This window comes from Xiphophorus hellerii, chromosome 1 (assembly GCF_003331165.1).
Source record: "Xiphophorus hellerii strain 12219 chromosome 1, Xiphophorus_hellerii-4.1, whole genome shotgun sequence".
Lineage (NCBI taxonomy): Eukaryota > Metazoa > Chordata > Actinopteri > Cyprinodontiformes > Poeciliidae > Xiphophorus > Xiphophorus hellerii.
In genome coordinates this window covers 12,492,538-12,512,983 of record NC_045672.1, presented here as the reverse complement: position 1 = coordinate 12,512,983, position 20,446 = coordinate 12,492,538, and the positions used below count along the sequence as shown (strand labels likewise).

General features: G+C 36.7%; 1 protein-coding gene across 1 annotated transcript in view; it reads left to right on the top strand.

The window, feature by feature from the left end:
• Positions 1–20,446, top strand: part of cntn3a.1 (contactin 3a, tandem duplicate 1) — an 89,967-nt gene that overhangs the window by 57,924 nt on the left and 11,597 nt on the right. Inside the window, 6 exon segments of the mRNA XM_032572142.1 lie at positions 1,171–1,303; positions 3,816–3,966; positions 11,492–11,619; positions 17,407–17,582; positions 20,012–20,095; positions 20,097–20,130. Of these exon segments, the coding sequence (XP_032428033.1) occupies positions 1,171–1,303; positions 3,816–3,966; positions 11,492–11,619; positions 17,407–17,582; positions 20,012–20,095; positions 20,097–20,130 (706 nt within the window).

The following is a 20,446-nucleotide window of genomic DNA, read 5'->3' as shown; positions in this document are numbered from 1 at the left end:
GATTTCATAAGCAAAGTCTCAATTAACAAACGCCCAAAGGAGAGAAAGTTGTTGTGAAAGACCAAAATTGAATCAGCACATTTGTCAGAAAGAACTCAGGAGGTCAGAAGAGCTAAATACAAACTGCAGAGCTATTTTTGTTCTTTAATGCGTGATATTGTTGTGCTATATTAGTGCTTAGATTTCTTATAAGAAAATATTCAAAAATTCACTTGTCAAAAAGGTTACCGCAAATAGTAAATAAAGAAAAATACTATCAGGAGGAAACTATCTACTGAGTTCTACTGGACAAAAACTAAACATTCACATACTACAAAATTATTTTATATGCAAACAATAAAACTGGTACACAGGCTCAAAGCTTAAAGTGAAAATGCTATTTCTAGAAGAAAAAAAAAGTTTCTGCAGTGCCTTAAAAAGTCATAAAATATCTCAAAGTTTTTAACATAGTTAAGTAAACTCTGCTCTCAGAATAACTGCATTAAGTGTTGTGAGACTCTGAGTGCAAAAACAAGAAAAATTGTGTGTATGTGTGTTGCTGGGATGAAGTCAGGTCAAGTTTATTTGTGTAGCACATTTCCGTTCACTGCGCTTTATATGATGTAAACAACACAATAAGCAAACAAAAAAGAAACATTGGATTACACTGTCAACATAAAGAGAAGTAATGAAAAGTTGTAATCTAGACTAAAATTAATCTGTTAGAGTCGTTATTAATCAAAGATAACTCCAAACGTATAGGTTTTGCAGTCTTCTGGGGTTTTTTTTTTTTTTAGATTAGAGGAACGTAAAAACTGAATGCTGCTTCTGGTTTCTGGGGATGCAGAGTACACTTCAACTAGGAGACCTTTGATTCAACAATCAAGTCTCTAATGTAGGTTGATGCTGAGTCATCCTCCAGCTTTTACATTGATTTACATCAGCGGTGATCAAAAGACTAAACAAAATGTTAAAGAATAACTGATAAACACAAAGATTTTTTTCTTCCAATTGTCAATTCACTATTTTACCTCCTTAACAACAGCAAACTCTAATAGGAGATTATGTAAATACCAAACTAAAAGTTCCACCCCTAAGGTATTTCCTAAAACTTTTCTGAGTATTGCAGCTTTGTTATTTGTGAATACATAAAGCTGTTGTAAAAACTAATTTATGTTTCTCTCTCTTCAGCAGGACAGAGTTCAGGTGAATAATGGAGTGCTGACAATCAACAACTTGAATCTGGCTGACATTGGAATGTACCAATGTGTGGCGGAGAACAAGCATGGCCGCATCTTCACCAATGCTGAGCTCAGAGTCATTGGTAAGAGCGTAGAGGCAGCGCATTTGTTGTGCATGTCAACCATTCTACATCTGGGTCATCAATATCATTTTACCTAAACCATTTTTCTGTTGCTTGTTTCCCTATGAATCAAAGCTATATTCTTGGCTTACGTTTGTCTATAACTCTGTCCTAAGCTCACATGGCATTTCTAATTTTCTATTATTTTTTTTTAATACATAGAGTTTACAGACAGTCATAACTTAAAAAGAAAAGAAAAAAAAACTGCATCAACTTTACAGTTTTAACAAATACATATAAATTCTCTACTTCGGGCTCTGAGAGAGAGAAGGCACCTTGTTTCAGCAGCTCTCCACTAATTCTGAGTTTTCTCATTTTAAGATGTGTCTTGTGCTGCATGTCTTGATGTTGCTGTTACACCTCAATTTCCACTCATGATAATAAAGGCTATCTATTTCTAAATTATTCTTTCCATCGGCTGTTTCTAGCTTTTTGGGGGCACTATGAAAGATCAAATTAGAAGCCCCCTTTTCGTACTGTTTAGGAGTAAGGGGATTAGATCCCGACCAGAACTTGTTTGAGACCACAAAAATCTTATGTAGACTAGTCATCTGTTTGACATGCACCACACCACGCTCTATATAACCTTGGCTAGCAAGCCCGACTCCTAAGCTAGAGTGAATGTCTACATGTTACGTTAACAATGGAGTACTTCAGACAGTTGTAACGCATAAAAGAGCCATTAAAGATCACTGCCAAGGATGAGGATTCTGCCCATAAATATTATATCATCACCCAATGAATGATTACAGAGTTGTCCTTATGACAGCTGTTCTCTACAGGATGTAGACGTCCAACTGCTTGTCTAGCCTTAAGGAGCTACAGCTGGAGAATCACAAGGCCTCTTGTCAGCACAGGCCTGTAAACCTGTAAAATTAACGATACTTCAACACTCATAGTATGTCTAATCATATTTGTTTGGCCGGCTACCATCCAGTGTTTGGTTTTTCTCAAAGCTAGCTTGTAGGCTGTATCTGTCATAGCAAGATAATATCCACCAAAACAGACCCTCCGGTGCCATCAGTACAGGTCAACAATGACTTCTAGGCCAAATTTCCCAGAAGCCTAATCGACACTAAAAGCTCCAAACATGGCTTGTTTAAATTCAAATCCTCAACTTCCTTTGGAACATGGGAGGTGTGAGTTCAGAATCTACTGCCAAATGTTCCCACTTAACTCTGTGACAAATCTCTTATTTGTCACAAAGCCAAAATTTTGTTTAAGAAATATCCTATAATACTAAGGTTGATAAACACATTTCTTGACTGTGCCATCGCAATTAAACATTTCTATTGGAACTTTGTCTATGATAGGAGCATATATTTTGTTAATCGGTGCTAAAATACTTCGTGAAAACATCACGTACTAATTGTAATTCAATAAAAAATATAGCCACGTTAATTTAAAAAGTTGTTCGACTGTTGGACTGAATAAAAAGTGGATTCAACAACAGATCCATAAAAAAGTTCATATGGCTACTTCAACAAGCAGAGTGAGAAACACAGCAGCCTTTTTTTTATTGTGGAGATATTTTCTAGGCAAATGGCATTTGAGATATTTAATCAAAGAAGCATTTTTTTTCACATGCTGAAAAAAATCACTTTATGTTTTTATTGATGCAGTGTCAGACGTTAGCAGCGACAGTTTGACGCCAAGGCTTTAGTGATGAAAAGTATTAGAAGTAAGAGCTACTTCTCTTCCTTGTACTGCTGCTTTATATGAAAACAGAACTGACTGGCAAGTCAACCTTCTTGTTTATAGGAATTATTTCTATTGAAGTAATTACAAACATAACATGTTTTATCTCTAGTTAATCAACTAAGTCATTTCACATTAGTCATTGAAAGCATAATTAGTTTAAAACCTTGAAAATCCTTCTCCCTTAATTCTGTAACTAACTTAAGTCTTCCTTCTGACTTTAAATGAGTCAAAAATAAATAAGACATACTTTATGTTTGCATTTCCCATGCAGTGTCAAATAATGAAATTTGATGCAGCATGTGCACCATGTTGCTGATGCCACACTGTGTTCTCTTTAAAGAGCTTTTTGCTGAGTCGGTACACGTCTAAAACAGCTTCACACGGTGGTGCATTAGTAATTAGGGGCCTAAAGAAGCAGCAACAAAGCCTCAGCCTTGTTTAACATTCTCTCATTTTAGCTTTTACAGCCCCCAAAGCTCGACTCTCAATGCATAATGTCCTTCTAAAAAAGATTCACGCAACTAAAATCAAAAGAAATGCACCCTTGAAAATTATGTACCATGCTTCATTTATGAGCATTTCTCTGGATGTGCGCAAACAAGAGCATGAACGTTCAGAGAGAGCAGGATGTGAGTGCTGCTGACCCGCCTAATGGATAGAGTGACCTTCACGTCTTAGGAAACTTCTCAGTGCTCTGTTTCCATTTCTTTTCTTTCTCTTTTACCTCAATCAATAAATTTAACCTTCCTCCCCTTGAATTCCCCGCCTGCAGCTATTGCTCCCGACTTCTCCCAAAACCTGTTGAAGACACAAACGTTGGCCCGACAGGGCGGCGATGTCCTGATCGAATGCAAGCCCAGGATGTCTCCTCGCGGCGTGATTTCATGGAGGAAGGGGAACGAAGCTCTGCGCGAGAGCCACAGGTACCAGGTTACTTTCTTTGCTGCTGTTGGTTGAGTTTGTCTGTTCTACTAGCGGAGGAAGATTTAAAAGTCTTATTTAATTTCATCCTACTTGATATTCATGCTGACAAACTGTGAAGAACAGAATCACAGTGTGACACAATATAATTTGCATTGCATAACAGGGTCCGCTCTTCACTCCCTTCCCCGTTATCTGCGTTTCTTTCTTGAACTCTGTTGTACTTTCCTCCTCTCGCTGGTCTCTGCTCTGTTTGTTTAAGGTAATTGGGTGTTTCTAGACTGCGGCATTCAGATCGATGTGCCGATCCATCAGCTCATTAGCAGTACGTAAGGCCCGGAGGGTCGTTAGAGCACAAGGCAACCGGTGATACAGACCAGCAAGATGTGGAGGAAGGGGATCAAATGCCCAAAAAGACTTATCAATGGGTTGCTGCTGTGCTCACGTTCTTTTGTTATAGCGGTGGGAACACCAGGGGAATACGCTGGACACCTTGTTTCATTAGACATAGTGTTAAAGAAAAATCAATGCAGCACCTCCATGAGCTAAGAGAAGATAGAAAAGGAGAAGAAAATGTTAATCAGGCAGAGAAAACCGTTCTTTGTCTGAAAGCAAAATTGTGTTCTAGCTATCAAAGATTGGCAACTGGTCAGAGCTATGGTGTTTGTGCTCACACTGCAGTAGAAAGGTTTTCATTTACATTCGTAGATGCAGTTGTACGTTCGTAAAACTGAAGTTGAAATGTGATCAAACTCTCGATGTGATCACATTAAAAGAAATATATCAGGATTATTATATGTGGATTCATCAGTTATCAATTTTATCAGCATTTTTGAAAAATGTTCTAGACATATGCACAATGTGTTATAACCTGAAGACATAGTTCTAAGAACGGAGTAATTATAAATAATTATTTTCCTGCAGCATAAGTATGTGTCTTTATCCTGAATTCATCTATAAGGGTCCCATATAAAGTATGGGACCCTTATAAATAAATCTATACATAAAATTAAAAAAATATATATCTGTATATTTTCAAAATGTGAATATACAGTACATACAGGATATATTTTGGATACCAAATTTTATGAAAACAAAACAAAACAGGACATCAGCATAAGAGAAGTCTGCAGAAAATGTTTAAGACAATTGAAAATGGCTACAACATTTAAATAATAACCTACTGTTTATTATAGACATGAAATTAGTCCATTATTTAGCTGCCTAATGTTCAGTCTGTAATCTGTAGAGTGCCTCACAACTAGTGAGTGGCAAAACTAGGTATGGATAGGGGAAAATTACGTTTTTTTTTCTTTTTTCGTTTTTTTCTTTTTTCTTTTTTCTTTTACTGCCTTCTGCTTGCATCCGCAACTCAGATTGTATGTAATGGACATAAAATACACAGTTTAGTGTGGTCACAAGATATGATTTTAATGTCAGCTTCCTTTTAAAACGTCAACACTAACCATCCAAAATGTTGCCATGGTGATGTTCAAAATCTGAAACCATTTTATTTCTATACTTAAATGAACAAGGTTTTAATTCCGGAAATGGTAAAAGGGCAATTCAAAAATAACACTCTTTATTTGACTTCCAGTTGTTGGATCTCTTAATAGAATGACCTGTTCAAACACATAAGGAGTCAGGCCAACAGGCAGCACTTAGTAGTTTTCCATTGAAATCCTCCGTCATGTAAATCTTCTTTCACAGTCCTAACAAGATTCAAAACTTCAACCAGATTACACTTGTAGAAACAGAACCATCGTGAAGTGCAGCTGCACAATAATTGTTGCTCTAGTTTCTCTTTTGTCTATGCAAATGACTCATATTGTGTTTGACAACATTCTTATTTTTAGCAGAAATAAACCAGCGAGAGGCAGAGCACACCAGCTGGCACATGCAGGAAACTGGCGGGGGTGCATATTTCTCATTTGATATGGGATTAATTGTTCAACAGCCTCGGCAGCTTTGCCACGTCTAACCTCTGGTATATCCATCTTCCAGAACAGCGGGGGTGCCACAGGTTTAGTCATCTCTCACCTCCACCTGGCAAACAAGATGCTCAGGAAGCCGAACATGCGATCGTGTTTCGCTAATTCCAAACAGGACAAAATATGTGTTATGTACGGGATATCAGCAGAATCAGGCGCAGGATTATATTTTCCAAAATGTCTGCTAAATGTGTAGCCCAGCTTGCAGATTTATCAGCCTCTAAAGCATTGGAAGGAAAATGCATCTAAGCTGCAGCGTGCAATATCAATCACGCCCATAAAAGCAAGATTTCCCATATGAGATTTAATATCCCACCCTTGCCCTGAAGTGGGGAGCCGCATGCAGGATGTTCGGATTTTACATTATTGCAACTTCTCTCGCCTGCCTGCTCCCCTTTTCCTGGCTTGTTAGCATTTACTTTCCCTACATTGAAACGAGGCAGTTTCCCGAACCATTACAGCGGTGGCACAGTGCTGATCCATCCTACTGGCTTAGCTAAAGTACCCATAATTCTTTCTAATCTTCCAGGGATAATGTCTTCAAGCCTCCGAGATAGAAGAAAACAAATCATCTAAGAACAACGCGGTATCCGATTAGTTAATAAAATCATGCCGGGACTATACTTAAGTCAGCTCATATCCAATTCACGTATAACCAGATATTCCTGGGGATGCTCGGCACTTACAGTATGCAGGAAGTGATGAGGTTAGCGGTAAAGCGCTTACCCTAATTAAATTTCATTGCTGACCACTGCCAGCAACTGGGAAACGGATATAAGGAATAGAGCTCCGGAATATTACCCCGAGATGAAACCACTGTGTTTAAGAGTGTTGTGCTAAACACTCTGTGCTGTTCTTTTGTCATATTATGAATCAATTTATAATCCTCCTACTGTGAGGTGGAAATGTTCCAGTTGTGTTACTAGAAACAGATTCAGCAGTTCAAGTGAAGCGTTTAAGCGGCACTTTAGAAAATTGTGAGGCGTTTGTAATATACTGAGTTAATTACACAATTCTTCTGTAGTGGTTAAAATAATGTTTTCATTTACAGCCTCTTGGTTTTTTTGTAACACCACAGAGAGACTTTTAGATTACAGCCGATAGCTCACTTTTAATGGCGGGCCAGCAAAGGGTTGAGGTAAAGTGCGTGTTTACTCTGTCACACCACCCTGGCTTTTATGTACCCCTCACATTTCACCAGTACCTTAATTGCTTTGGAGCAGCCTTTCAAAAATAATTAAAAAAAAGGAATCGAAGTGAGCGCATTTCTGAAAGATATTTTTCTCCACACATCCTTCGCTCCGTTTCTTTGTAGCTCTTGTCGTCTGCAAGAGTTCATTGGCAAGCCTTATCCCAGTGACATCTCATATCCATAACTCTTTGTTATAGCCCATTACAAAGAAAGCCCTCAGTTCACTTAGGAGAAAATACGTCCGGCTCCGCAGGGACTAGGCGATGTTGTAAAGACTAATGTACTTTAATTCTTCATCCTTTAAAGCAATACAGGTCATTCGTGATCATTTTAAAAAGCCCATCCTCCCCTAAAAGGGGTCTTAAAGAAAAGGATGAGTTCAGGCACCTTTAAAACGGTTATATTTTTAAAAAGTGTCTTAACCCCCATTATCATTTACAGTTTAAACAATGACAAGGGAGTTTCTAGTAAGTATTTCATTTTGGAAGGAGAAAGGAGATTATCCATTTCGTAAGACAAGGTGCAATTACCAGTAAAAAAGTAAATCAAGTTATGGTTTGAAAAATACAGTTCCTGTTGTTTGACGATGTTAGAGAGAACAGAACATAGAGTAAAGCCTATTTCATACGTTCTCATCCTGCTGGACCTTAAAGCCTCACTGACAATATTTTCTTTGTAAAGGATTGCTAATTATGACGTCATTCTAATAGCAACCATCCATCCATTGTCTATACCCGCTTTTCCTTGAAGGGCAACGGTACACAGAGGACAGACAACCACCCACGCACAAACTCATACGTAAGGGAAAATTAGATTAACCTAAAAGTCCTGATTTTAGTGTGCGTAAGGAGGTTAGAGTACCCAGAGTACTGAGACATACCCATGGAGAACGTTCAAACTACATGCGGAAAGACTTTAGGCTGCATTTTGAACAGAGGACCTCCTTGCTGAAATTGACTTCTATGTTCAGAAAATGACTAAAACTTCCTAGAAATATGTGAAAGTGCAAAAAGTTATGAAAGGAAAAGTTTCCTGGCTGGAAGGAGTTCCAGAGGCGGATTTTGTGAGGGGATATTTTGCTGGATATTGCACACTTAAATAATACAGCTGTTAACAAATGTATGTCCTACTCCGTGAATGTTTAAGTGATACTTTTTTTCTTGAATTTTTGCATTTTGACACAGGCAACATGTGATAAAGATCAAATTAGGACTGTAAAATTAGAATCTCAGCAGAACAGCTGTTTCACATCAGGAAATATTGATTTGTTCTTGTGAACTTTATTGGATTTCACATGTTTGTAATACCTTTGATGCTTTGCCAAATTAATTATTAGCTCAAGACGCAGTGGGACTCTCTATTAACAGAGGGATTTTTTTTATTGCCTGTCTAGGTAATTTTTATGTCTGAATTGGTACAGGCAGTTTTGACTGACTAATTCTGTAATTCTGCTTCTGTGAATCTGCAAGGCTTTTAATAAAACAGCTGTTCTTTGATGTTGAGGAACTCCACAACCCTTTCTTAAATATTCAACAATAATCAGAAATGCTTTTAAGCCTTTTTATCAGCATTCCTTTTCCATCCGTTGGCAGGCCATTGTTGTAGTTGCCTTTCATTCCCTTTTTAAACACATTTTCCAGATTTCTCTGGTTTAAGGATGCCACGTACCACAGGACATATTGGTATTTTTTGTTTGAAATTTCTGGCTGTTAAGTAATCAAATCAATATAGTATTTGATTCTTCGTGAAGTCCCAAAAGTCCCTTTGTGAGAGGTTGCCGAGAAAATACTTTTGTTAAAGTTTTTTTTCTTCTTTGTAATAAAACCACTATCCACACATTCCCTCAATTTCAAACATTTGCTGAAAGTAGGTGAAATATTAATAAACACATTGGAATTCAGAGAGAGACGAACATTAGCATTGCTAAAGGAGTGATAGACTAAAGATTCTCACAAAACATTTGTAGCTCACTTTTTTTGGAAAGTTTTCTACTTCCTCTTAGTCAGAAGCTTTTGTTACATATTTAAAATATTTGATAGCTACATAATCAAAATCATTGCATACCATACACAGAAAATGCCATTAAGCAGCTTTTTTTGTGGTTAGAAATGAAGACAGTGACTATTTGCATGCAGGAGCTAGGCTGCTACATCATCTTATATGTAGAGATTTTTTTTTTTAAATACTGAGTAAAAAAACCTCTACTTTGGAAAGTATTTTCAAAAAATGTTTTCTTGGCACAAAACTCCTTTTGTCTTTGGACAAGATTTGCGAACTGCACAGAAAAATGTTTGCAACACCTACACTTGTTTAAATAAGAGCTATGTTGTTCTTTATTATTTAACTCAAAGCTAAGAACCTGTGATAAATAATAATCTCCTAATATCTTTCATGTATAAATATCACAATCGGGACCTCCTCATTAGGATTCCTCTTCTTCTGTCTATCAAGTTTGTAAAGTTTGTCTGTTAAATCAAAACAACTCAGACATATAAAACTGGAGATATCACTGGGAAAAATACTATTAAAATATCAAAAGTTGTACTATGTACAAAACATATATTTTATATTACTCAGATAAACTAAAACTAGAAAAAACCCCAGCAAGTTTTCTGAATTATAAACGGGACATTATCAAGCAGGTTTTGTTGAGGTAAAATAAGCAGATTTGGAGTCAAGCACAAACAGTTTTGTATGTAAAACAGTCACGTTAATAAATTAAACATAAGCAATCAGCTTCAGATACAGAACTGATTAGTTCCTTTAAAAGGTTGAGCTTGTGAATGGATTGCATTTGAATGTATTATTTTCTCAATAAAGATGTTCTTTGTTGGTAGAAAAGCTTGCTGTTTTGTTTACATCTCATTTAAATTGGCACTGTCTCATCTCTTTTCCTGTGATCCATGGCTGTACAATGCCCCAGTAACCCGTCAAACATGGCAACCCTAGTGCCTGCTGTGAGACACAGTGGCAGCTGGTGGAGTCGAGCATTTATTGTCTGGGTGTTTCAGAGAGTAATATAGCAGCGCATATTAACCAACGATTAGGAAAAAAAACCAAAACGTTAGTTTTGAAAGTTCTACTTAAAATCAAAAGCCCAAATCAGTCTGTAAAGATTTACTTTGTATTTTTACCCATAGGAGTAAAAATACAATAAATAAAGAAATAAGAGGCTCAATATTTGTAATAGACTCAATGTGTCATATTGATTTACTTAGCAACGTAAGGAAATAATTAAACTGTTCAGAGTCAAATTGTAATCATTTAACCTTTGACATTTCAGAACTAACCTTCCTACTGCAGAAAAAGAATGACCAAACAGAGCAGTTCTTCTGCCAGGATTTAATAGATTAGGAAGTGATGTATTCCTTTTAGTAATCATGAAGTTCAAAAAGAAAGAGATGAAGGAAAGTATGTTGTTTAAAACCAGCTGGAATGTACTGACAACAGAGAGCGCACCAGCTGTAAAAGTGAACCGAAGGTGATAAAATGCAGTACTTTTTAAATGCGTTAAACTAGACAAGTGGTGAACTTTCATTTGAGAGCAATATATGAATAACTGTTTTTAATGACACCATCTACAGGAATGAAAGTGGTGGGATTTTCTTTTAATTTTTTTGTTCAGTATGGACTCAGGTTTTTACAAATGGTAAAAGGATGCATTTTCACAATCAAGCGTTAACTACCTTAGTCAGCTGCACCTCTCTAAAACATTTAAATTCGTAAATCATTTAGTTTTCCCGGGTATTCGAGGATCCTAATCTTCTTAAGTGTTTTCTTTTCATTTACTTCATCCTTGACTGAACACCTGCACAAACAAAAACACAGTAAAACAAATAATTGCATTTTTCCTTAAAAGCTATTTCCACCCACAATTGCAATCTTTTTCAATGACATCCCTTTTAAAACAGCCACAAAGCATAACAGTTAGATTTCCCTTAAGCTTTAAGAGGTGCAGCATGTCACCGAAAGTAAATAACACAAATTCTAAATATTATTTTGAAAGTCTTGGAAAATATGTATGACTTGTATCATATTTTTTTTCTGTGTACTAAACCAAAAATTTCAGCACTTTTGATATGCACAGTGGATCCCTGTCACTGTTGTCATGAAGTCAAGATGTGAATTTTGCCCCATGAGATGATTTTTTTCTCTCTTCACTTATGAACTTGAGGGTGACAGATCAAACTGTAACACTTCACACAGAGCTTCAACTTACATCAAGCTGACACACAACCTGATGAAAATCCCTCGCACCGCTTCGGCTGTTTTTAGACTTTGAACTTCTTATTCCACTTTTCACATGGAGTCTGATGGTAATATGTAGTGTTTTGATCCCTACAGAATGATGGTGCTGGATAACGGAAGCCTGCGGTTATCCAATGTCACTAAAATGGATGCTGGGATCTATACATGTGTAGCCAGGAACCAGTTTGGAGTAGCGAGCAGCTCTGGAAGCCTTTTTGTTAAAGGTAAGTTCTTGAACTGATTTGATACCTTTGCATTTACTTACTGACTGTCGCTGATTATTACTCCCATATTACAGTTTCCAGGCATGTGTCCAAACATTGTACTAAACAAATTCACAACACCTATTTTATTGGTAAGAGGATGGGAGAATCTCTATCTTTAAAAGTGTCTTCGACCGCTCCTATTTAAATGAATATCAAAAATTAAATTGTGCTTTAGAGAATGTAAAGACCAATCATGGTTTGATGTGGTCCTATTTCAATCAATGCAAACAAATAAACAAGCATAAATATGAATTTTTACATTATTTAATTGTAAATAAAAAACAGTTAGGTTTTTATCAGTATGTACAGCATTTCAACAAGTATCCAGCATCAAACTAACTATAAATTTGGTTTGATATTGTCAATAAACTGGTGTTGACCTTAGATATGTACATACATTATACAACAATTTAACCACTTGAAATTGGTTCATGTGGTTTAGAATTAAAAAAATAACACTCTGCTGATATTTTATGTTGAGGCTCATTTAAATTACTTTAAGATTGTTTGTGACAGATAATACGTTGTGCTAAAATGCACTGTGACAGCACACATTTTGGGAATTCCCCACTATTCTGAAAGCTTCCTTGAGACACAAGACTAGCCTGTTATGCGTAGTGAGCTGCATAGTTTATGACTGCTAAAAAATCTGGACCCAGCACTGCAACTTTTAAATAAAACCAGACATAATAAAATTCATTCTCTGTTTCACCCTAAAGTAATTTCAATATTCCCTTAATGTCTGTTCTTCATATTCATTCAGTCTGCAACAAATCTAGTCCTTTAAAAAAGGCACCGAGTTCTGGGCACGCCATTTGCATGGAGAGTGGCCTAGTTTTTGTGGTGTCCTGCAGAGCAATTTCACAGATATTACACTCATTCTGTTTTTACATCAAAAGTGTTGGACCAATGTGTATGAACTAGTTAGTTAACTAATAAGTGCCCTGACTCCTGCATATGCAATGATCAAAGGTGGTAATAACAAACTGCACCATTTATTTAGTTAAATTCCCCAAATTTTATTTTGATAGCGGTAAAGATAACCTTTGTGTATGAAGGTAACAAGGCAGGGCAGCAGATATATTTATTTCCTTGGGAAACATTGTTTTTGTAGCACACAGTCTCACATCATAGAAACTGATTTCCACTTAACTACTTATCCTTTGCAGTTAATTTGCATGTATATATTCAAGAACTGTGCGTTGCAGCTGCCTCAATGCACTTCTTGATTGCTGTGATACATCTGTGGGTTAGGTTCTGTTCAACAGACTCAAATAGCAATGTTAAATATTTATGCTAACACGAGAAAACATAAGGATGCCTGTGAAACGGTCCTGAGAAAACTGACCTTTGTGACCTGTGCCTATGTGGTCGCTGAGACTGGTAAGCAAAGCAAAACATGGCACCTCCAGCTAAAGATAACATACGGATTAAATGGAAAGGATGTTGCGTATATTACACATCCTTTCATAAAGGAACTAGAAAGAAAAATGCTGACAGAAATCTGCATATCAAGACAACAGCAGACTGTTGTATCCAGTGTCACTGTTATTGTGGTGAAAAAAGATGGAAAATAAGATCCACCGCAGAGGAAGCCTCAGACACATACATTTCCAGTAACCACATTCCATTGCAGTCTTTTGCATTGATTTGTTACACATTGAAACTGAGCGTGCAACAAAGCGCAGCAAGTGGATATTTAGGTTTCCACAGCGGAGCCACAGGCTGTTGGAGTACAGAGCCAGTCTGAGCTGTCACTGAGCGAGGGATTGCAGTCAGATGCTGCTGTAACCCAAAGGCCTTACGAGGGTTTGCTATTTTAGGTTCCGTCTTTTAGCTGCAGATGACAACTTTACTTTTTCCCTGTCTGTCTTGTCAATCTTATAAGATTTTTATCTGGTGAGTAGAAGAGCAGGCCAAAAAGACAGGAAAAGTTCAAAAAGAGGAAAAACTTTATGATGCGTCATCATGCTCTGTTTTAAATTCTAATTGGTTCTTTTTTTAATCATTTAACAGAGATTCTCATTCATCAGATGAAATAAAGCTATTGCTTTTTTAACCATTTTGGAGTAGATATGTTTAAATGCACAAAAGGGACATGAAGTTGAATATAATTGTATGTAGAATAGAATAGAAATACACTTTACTGTCCCACAGTGAGAAAATTCAATTGTAAATTGAATAATAAATTGAAATCTTCAATTGTAAATTCAATTGGCAAAGTAAAGGCAACCGAGGCATGTAGATTCAAACAAACATAGAAGCATAAAAGTATATACAAAAAGAAAACAACAAAATTATATTATTGTACATTAACAAATACATACACTATATGTAGAATTCACTACTGACATCTTTTCACTTTCAAGCCATCCTCAACCTTCCCATCTCTTTTATTCTGTTCAAATAGCTTTTTAACCTCAGAACATTAAAAAAAAAAACTTTTTCCAGCTATCTATTTATCTGAAATCTGATTTTGAAAAACATGGATCAGCTGCTACGCACTGATGTTTAAGGTATTGCGAGAGGAAATGTCGGTGATTGTCTTTACTACTATTTGGGAGCAATCATTCGAAGCCCTGAAATCTTGTTATTGTTTTTGAATCTACATAATAAGCCCTAGGAGTCACCTGATTGTCCCAGCAGATGTACACACACACACAGAAACAAAGAACACATCTGTTTTACCAATAATTTATTTATGTTTACTTCCTAAGGGGCAGAGGAAACGAGCAAAACCAAACAGCATCCAAGCAACATAGAAACTCCTTTGTTTTTCTGTTTCCTTTATGTCCTTTTATCAGGCCCAAACTTTGGATCCCTCTGACTCTCTTATCTTATTTTGATGCCTCCAGTCACCACTTGATGCTTTATCCTATCTGTAAGACGATATATAAGAGAGTTATTTTTCCAAAAATCACTCTCTAAAAGATCTGTCACATACTGTATGTGCTTCTTTCTTTTGGAAACATTATTTTATTACCACACCATCTCACATCAAAGAAACTGATTTCCAGTTACAGTAACTAAATGTGTGGTTTCCAGTTAATGTAAACAGCTGTTTACTTGAGAATGTGTTCTCTTGGGATTTAATTCTTAATGTCAGTGTATTATGTGAAGTTACTTCCTGATCTTTTCATATATTTATTGTCATACCTAATACAAATCTTGCGATGTGCCAATGTCTGATACTAAAACTATAGTTAGATATTTGGATATTATTATTTTTCGCCTACTTTGCTGTTACTCAAGCTGTTCTTATGAGATCTATGGCACAACTTGTTTCTAATCTGTAGATGAAAGCTTTTCTCAGGGGTCCTTGAAAAGACTCTTGGAAACACTCAAACTAGGTCTATTTTTTAACAATCTCTTTTCTTATCTGTTTCTTTGTTTAGAGTCTAAAAATGAGTAGGTCTTTGTGACATGCTCTACAGTAGCCTTTGACATTAGTTCATTGGTTCCCTTTGAATGCAGCAGCTCTGGGGCCTTGATAAAGTAAATGGGGGCTAGGAAGCTTTTCAAAGATCGCGGTGCTTTTCAGGTCGTTTTAGTCGGCTATTGTTGAACAGCTGATTGGTACGTTGAAGTGATGATAAAAGCCCGTCAGACAGATGGGCCAAAACTAGTTTTTTTTTTTTTGTCTTTGCATATTCTGTAGATTCAAAGAACTCTTGCTGTTAAGAGTACTTCAGAGAAGTATTGACCTTTTTCACATCCTGTATTGCTACAGCCACAAACTTCAATTAACCTTTTTGAAACTGAATGTGATAGACCAACATAAAGTAGCACATTGTGAAGAGAAAGGAAAATCCTAATAGATTTAAGTAGCTCTGATCCGGCTGTATGCTTAAGGTGGTTGTCTTGTCAGATGCTGAATGTCGTCTTTGTTAGGATTGCCAAAGCTCAGACAAGGTGACAAACCTAATAATGTGATGGAATTTGGAGAAAGAGCAATTTTCTTTTCACTTGAAATGACATTGAGGAACTTGTCACTTTGTAATTATTACACAAAGAAAGTAAAACAGAGGCCACTTATTGTTAGTGGCCTCTGGAAGTAAGACACAAAACTCTTTATCTTATCCCTCCTGCAATGTTTAATTCATAACTGTTTCTCAAAGTAGCTCATAGTCTTGCCTGGTTTCTTTAAGATTGCAGTTTATTAAAATCAGATACTGCAGTACAAGGGATTTTTTAGGCATTTCTAAAGAGCAGAGTCAACACCACTGGTCTATTAAAATGCCTTTTAGTGGTTCCTTTTAACATGTTTTCTGGATTAAGGGTACAAACAGAAGCCCTGTTTTACTCTTTTCTTCTGCACACTTTACATGCACAAGTAGTTTGCTGCAACATAGAAAAACATAATATATATCTATACTGATGGACAAATGATGCATAAATCTACTTTGTACACTAAACATATGAAAAATTTGCATAGAATTTTAAAACGGTCTAGTGTTTACTATATGCTCCCCCTGTCATACCAGCAATATATTGATAAATCGTTGATCAGCACAAATAAAACCAGATTCCAACTAGATATCTTGACTCTTTCTGTTTAGCATGTTTTGATCACCACTTTTCTCTTATTTAGTTTCATAATGCCAGTGTGGTCGATTGAACAACTGTGCAGTAAGTACAATAAAATCAGTCGAAAAAGGGAAGTCTACTCAGAGAAATAATGTATATCACTGTTTTACTCTTCTACAATAACTTGTGCTTCTTGTAAAAGTGCCCAAATTAAAATGGTCAAACAATGAAAGCAAGCGTGTTTAATATGTAATAGTTCAAATCAAAAAAAGCTGAAGAGCTGATTAGCAAATGAGGAGCAGGTGGCTGATTATAAACAGGATGCAGCTTTTGAGGGAAGGCAAGTAACCAAGCTGAGGAAAAAGGAGCGGTATATAGACGGATATGGACTACCTAAATACAGCAAAGCACAACCAAACTCTCAAAGATCATGACATAACACTACTTTACAGCACACCACAGCTTACAGTATAACAGCAGTCGTTCATTGCACAAGTTTTGCTCCTCTCATTTTTGCCGCATGTGCCAAACTTTCTCGAGGCTCACCTGGAATAAAATGTAGTGGGCAGTTGCTTTTCCTCCGGAGCTGTGAGATAAACTTGTTTTGACAGAGCTGAATATAGACCTTTACTTCTACTGACATATTGCATTGCTAGGCTGTCCATTAGATGCTTATGACATGCCTGCAGAATTCACAAAGGACAGGTGTATAGGCCCCTCTGGATGGGACGAATTCTCCGCACAGCACTACTGCTGAATAGGACATCCAGCTGAGACAACCAAAGATTATGTTGACTGGGCACCACAGAGAGGAGGAAATTATGGTGCTTTTTGTTGCCCACAAGCAGAGCCAAATTACAGACTGAAAGCTGATCTATTATAAAGTAGCTGGAGGTTTTTCTTTTGTTTTTAGATGCTTTTTTTTTTTTACCACCGTGCTTTTGTGTATATTGATGAAACAAATGCAAATGGAGGTCACTGTCAGACTCGAAAAGGACTTGTTTTCTTTTGTTAACATCTCACATCGGAGTAGATCAAAAGATGAGATTTGTTTTTGTAATTATTCATCAGAGTTCGGGAGAAGACAAAATCACAGTTTTGCTCAACATGGTAGCTAGTTGGTCAGTGTACAGGAGGCTATTCAGACTGAAATAGGAAAAAAAAAACTACTATGTTATCAATGATTTATGTCCTGCAAATGTTTTCTGTTATTTATAGAGGCAACCACAATCACGAGTCCAGCAGGGCACCTGGATGTGACCGTTGGAGAGAGCATTGTGCTGCCCTGCCAGGTTTCACACGATCCGACTCTAGATCTGAAGTTCACCTGGTTCTTCAATGAGCAGGTCATCCACTTTGGAAGTCAAGGGGCCTACTTTGAAAAAGTCGGTGGGGTGAGTCCATGTGTGCATCTTTGCATTCCCTCGTTTGAGTGTCTTCCGTGTAAACGCATGAGGAAAACACAAACTACGTTTGCCTGGACGGTGGACAGTTTAACTTTGTGCTGTTGTATCTGCCAATGCAAAGTTTTAACAGCAGATCCTTCAAGTCCTGTAAGTTGAGGTCTCGCTGAAAGAGTCCATAGCCATAAATGGCTGTAAACCCTTACTAGTCTGATCCTATGCAGAAACATATGCAACAAACTTTGATGTGTGTGCAGCAACATTAATTTCTTCAGATATTTAAGCTACAGTAGCTCTTCGGTTGGATCGGACCACATGGGAAAGCCTTTAATACCAACAGGACTCAACAAACCTTTTTCACCCATGGCCCTGTAAGATGGTCGCTCCTGTTTTCCTTCATTAGACCTCATTTTATGGATCAGAACAGCTACAGAGTCCTCCCACTAGCAGCTGCAGAAATAACCAGTATGTAGCTGTACTTTAAACAACTACTTATGCTCACAGTTTTGCTTCAAAATCCATTTGAAGAGCTACAGTATGTTCTACTAAGCTGACAATAACTTTTCATTAGATTAAAATAAAAAGCTCACTTTGTCTTCTTGAAAGTTTATATTTCCATTTGATTATAGTGACTGCTTGCACATATATAAAAGCTTTCTGAGTCTACTAAAATTATTTCAAAGTCCTTTGTTAAAAAACGCTGATATATTCAAAACATATTTTTGATCTTTACACATAATTTATACAGTGCAACTGTTTTTTAGGTTGAAGAGATTTTTCAGGCAGGTACAATTGAATGGCTAATAGAAACAGCTGCATCTGTTTAGATTTTTCATTTTTAGTTTCAAAATGTGAGTAAATGTTCTAAGGTTGCTTAAGAGGATCGATCCTGGTTTTATTTAATAGTTCCTTTACAAAATAAAAGAAGTCTTGTTTGCTCAGTTTGTGAAGTACAGTCACCTCCTTCATTAGTGAAAGAGGAAGTTCATCCCATTCTGCCTCTTATTCAGTCTCACTAAAGTTCTTTGTATAAGGATAAAGAATTTTAGCTCACCTTTTCATACTAAGCCTTTTTTGAACAACACCGGGAGTTGTATAAATAGTCTATCTCAGTGTTTTTTATTCAAACTCTATTTTTTATGCAACTCAGTGCTACAGGGTATCTACCGTGTGTTTACCATTGCTAGTCAGGCAGCGATCATGACCTGAATATTTTTTTTTTTCCATGTGTATTTTCTAGCAGCAAACGTCTGGTTGATTAATTTTGTCTTTGAGATATTCAAAACATGCATGATGTTATAAAATGTGAAAAGACAATTAATAAGATTGGCAGCAGCAAGAGCTTAAAGAGACAGCAGGCACAGAGTTAATCTGGACAACTTTGAAAGAGGTTATGCATCCTTTGCAAGCTTCTTTTTCTCTCAAGTAAAATACATTTTACACATGAAAATGTTTTAAAAACAGATACATTAGAATAGATAGATGTTATTTTTACCTTTTATCAAACCTTGATTAGGGTGGCTAAACCACTCTCTTCCTTCTCTGCTGTTCACAACATTACCTCCATCCAGAAGGTTCTCCATCCTGGTCTGTGCCATTTTCTGTTGGTAATAAAAGATCATCTGATATAATTTGATTTTTGATTTTCCATTTAGCGTATTTTATGTATTTTTTATCCACCTAAATTTTGCTAATGTAGATGAGATATGTTCAGGACAAGGAGTGACATTTATCCAGTCTTCCTCTCGTTAAAGTTCAACAGACGAATTTAGACTTCTCTAGGACTACTCACTTCTTCTTTTTATGCCATATATTAAGTTTGTCAAAGTGAAAGATCTGTAATCCGTTCTATCCCAAGTTTTGTTACTTTAATGATGGCAGGTGTTTTTCAAAGAGTGAAGGATTGGGAGCAACTGCATTTTCATCTCCATAAAATGTCCCTGATTTTACATCAAAGTAGTTTCCAGTGTCAGCTTCTCCCTTCACAGTGTCTCACTTCTCGGAGATAAGACATCAACTTTATATCGGCTGTAACTTTAAAGTTCAGAGTTAACCGTGTGTTTGGCATTAAGTGATTTTCTGTAGACTAAAAGAAACCAGGGCATATAAAAAGAAATGGAGCTGAAAGAAGCTTTTAAATTCCTCACAAAATGTTGCCCTTATAAATGAAGATGAAAGCAGTAATCGGTTATTTAATGTCCCTGGATGGGTGCCATCTCTCTCCCTTTTCTTAATGAAATAAACAGAACAGGACCAGAAGTTGCTTTGACATTTCACTTACTTTATCTATTCCCTTTATTCACTTTTGCAACTCCATGACTTGGCCAATTAAATTATTATTTTTTTGTTTCCTTTATATTTTTTTTCTTTTTACTGTTTTTACTTACCATGTATTTTATTTTTGACACCTCCGTCTACAGCGTTCAGCAGGTGACATCATGATCCGGAACATCCAACTGAGTCATGCTGGAAAATATACCTGTGCAGTTCAGACCAAGGTGGACATCTGTGTCCATTGCTACAGATGTAGTCGTCAGAGGTAAGGATCCTCCTATACCAAAAAAAAAAAAAAAGATTTAAAACTACCAGTGCAAGCAAGCACACTCAGTTGGCCCAGATAAATGGATCATAAAGAGTGGAGCTAAAAGCTTTAACATCATATGTGAACACCCACGATTAAAGGCACCCCCAGTAGAGCTGTTTAAATTCCCTTGAAATGCACCCATCTTTAATTACTTATCTTAACATAATCTCTCACGCACACACACACACACACACACCCGCACCCCCCCACACCATCACACGCAAACGCGTTTCATTTAGTACAATAATTGAATTGGGAAAAGTTCTGCATT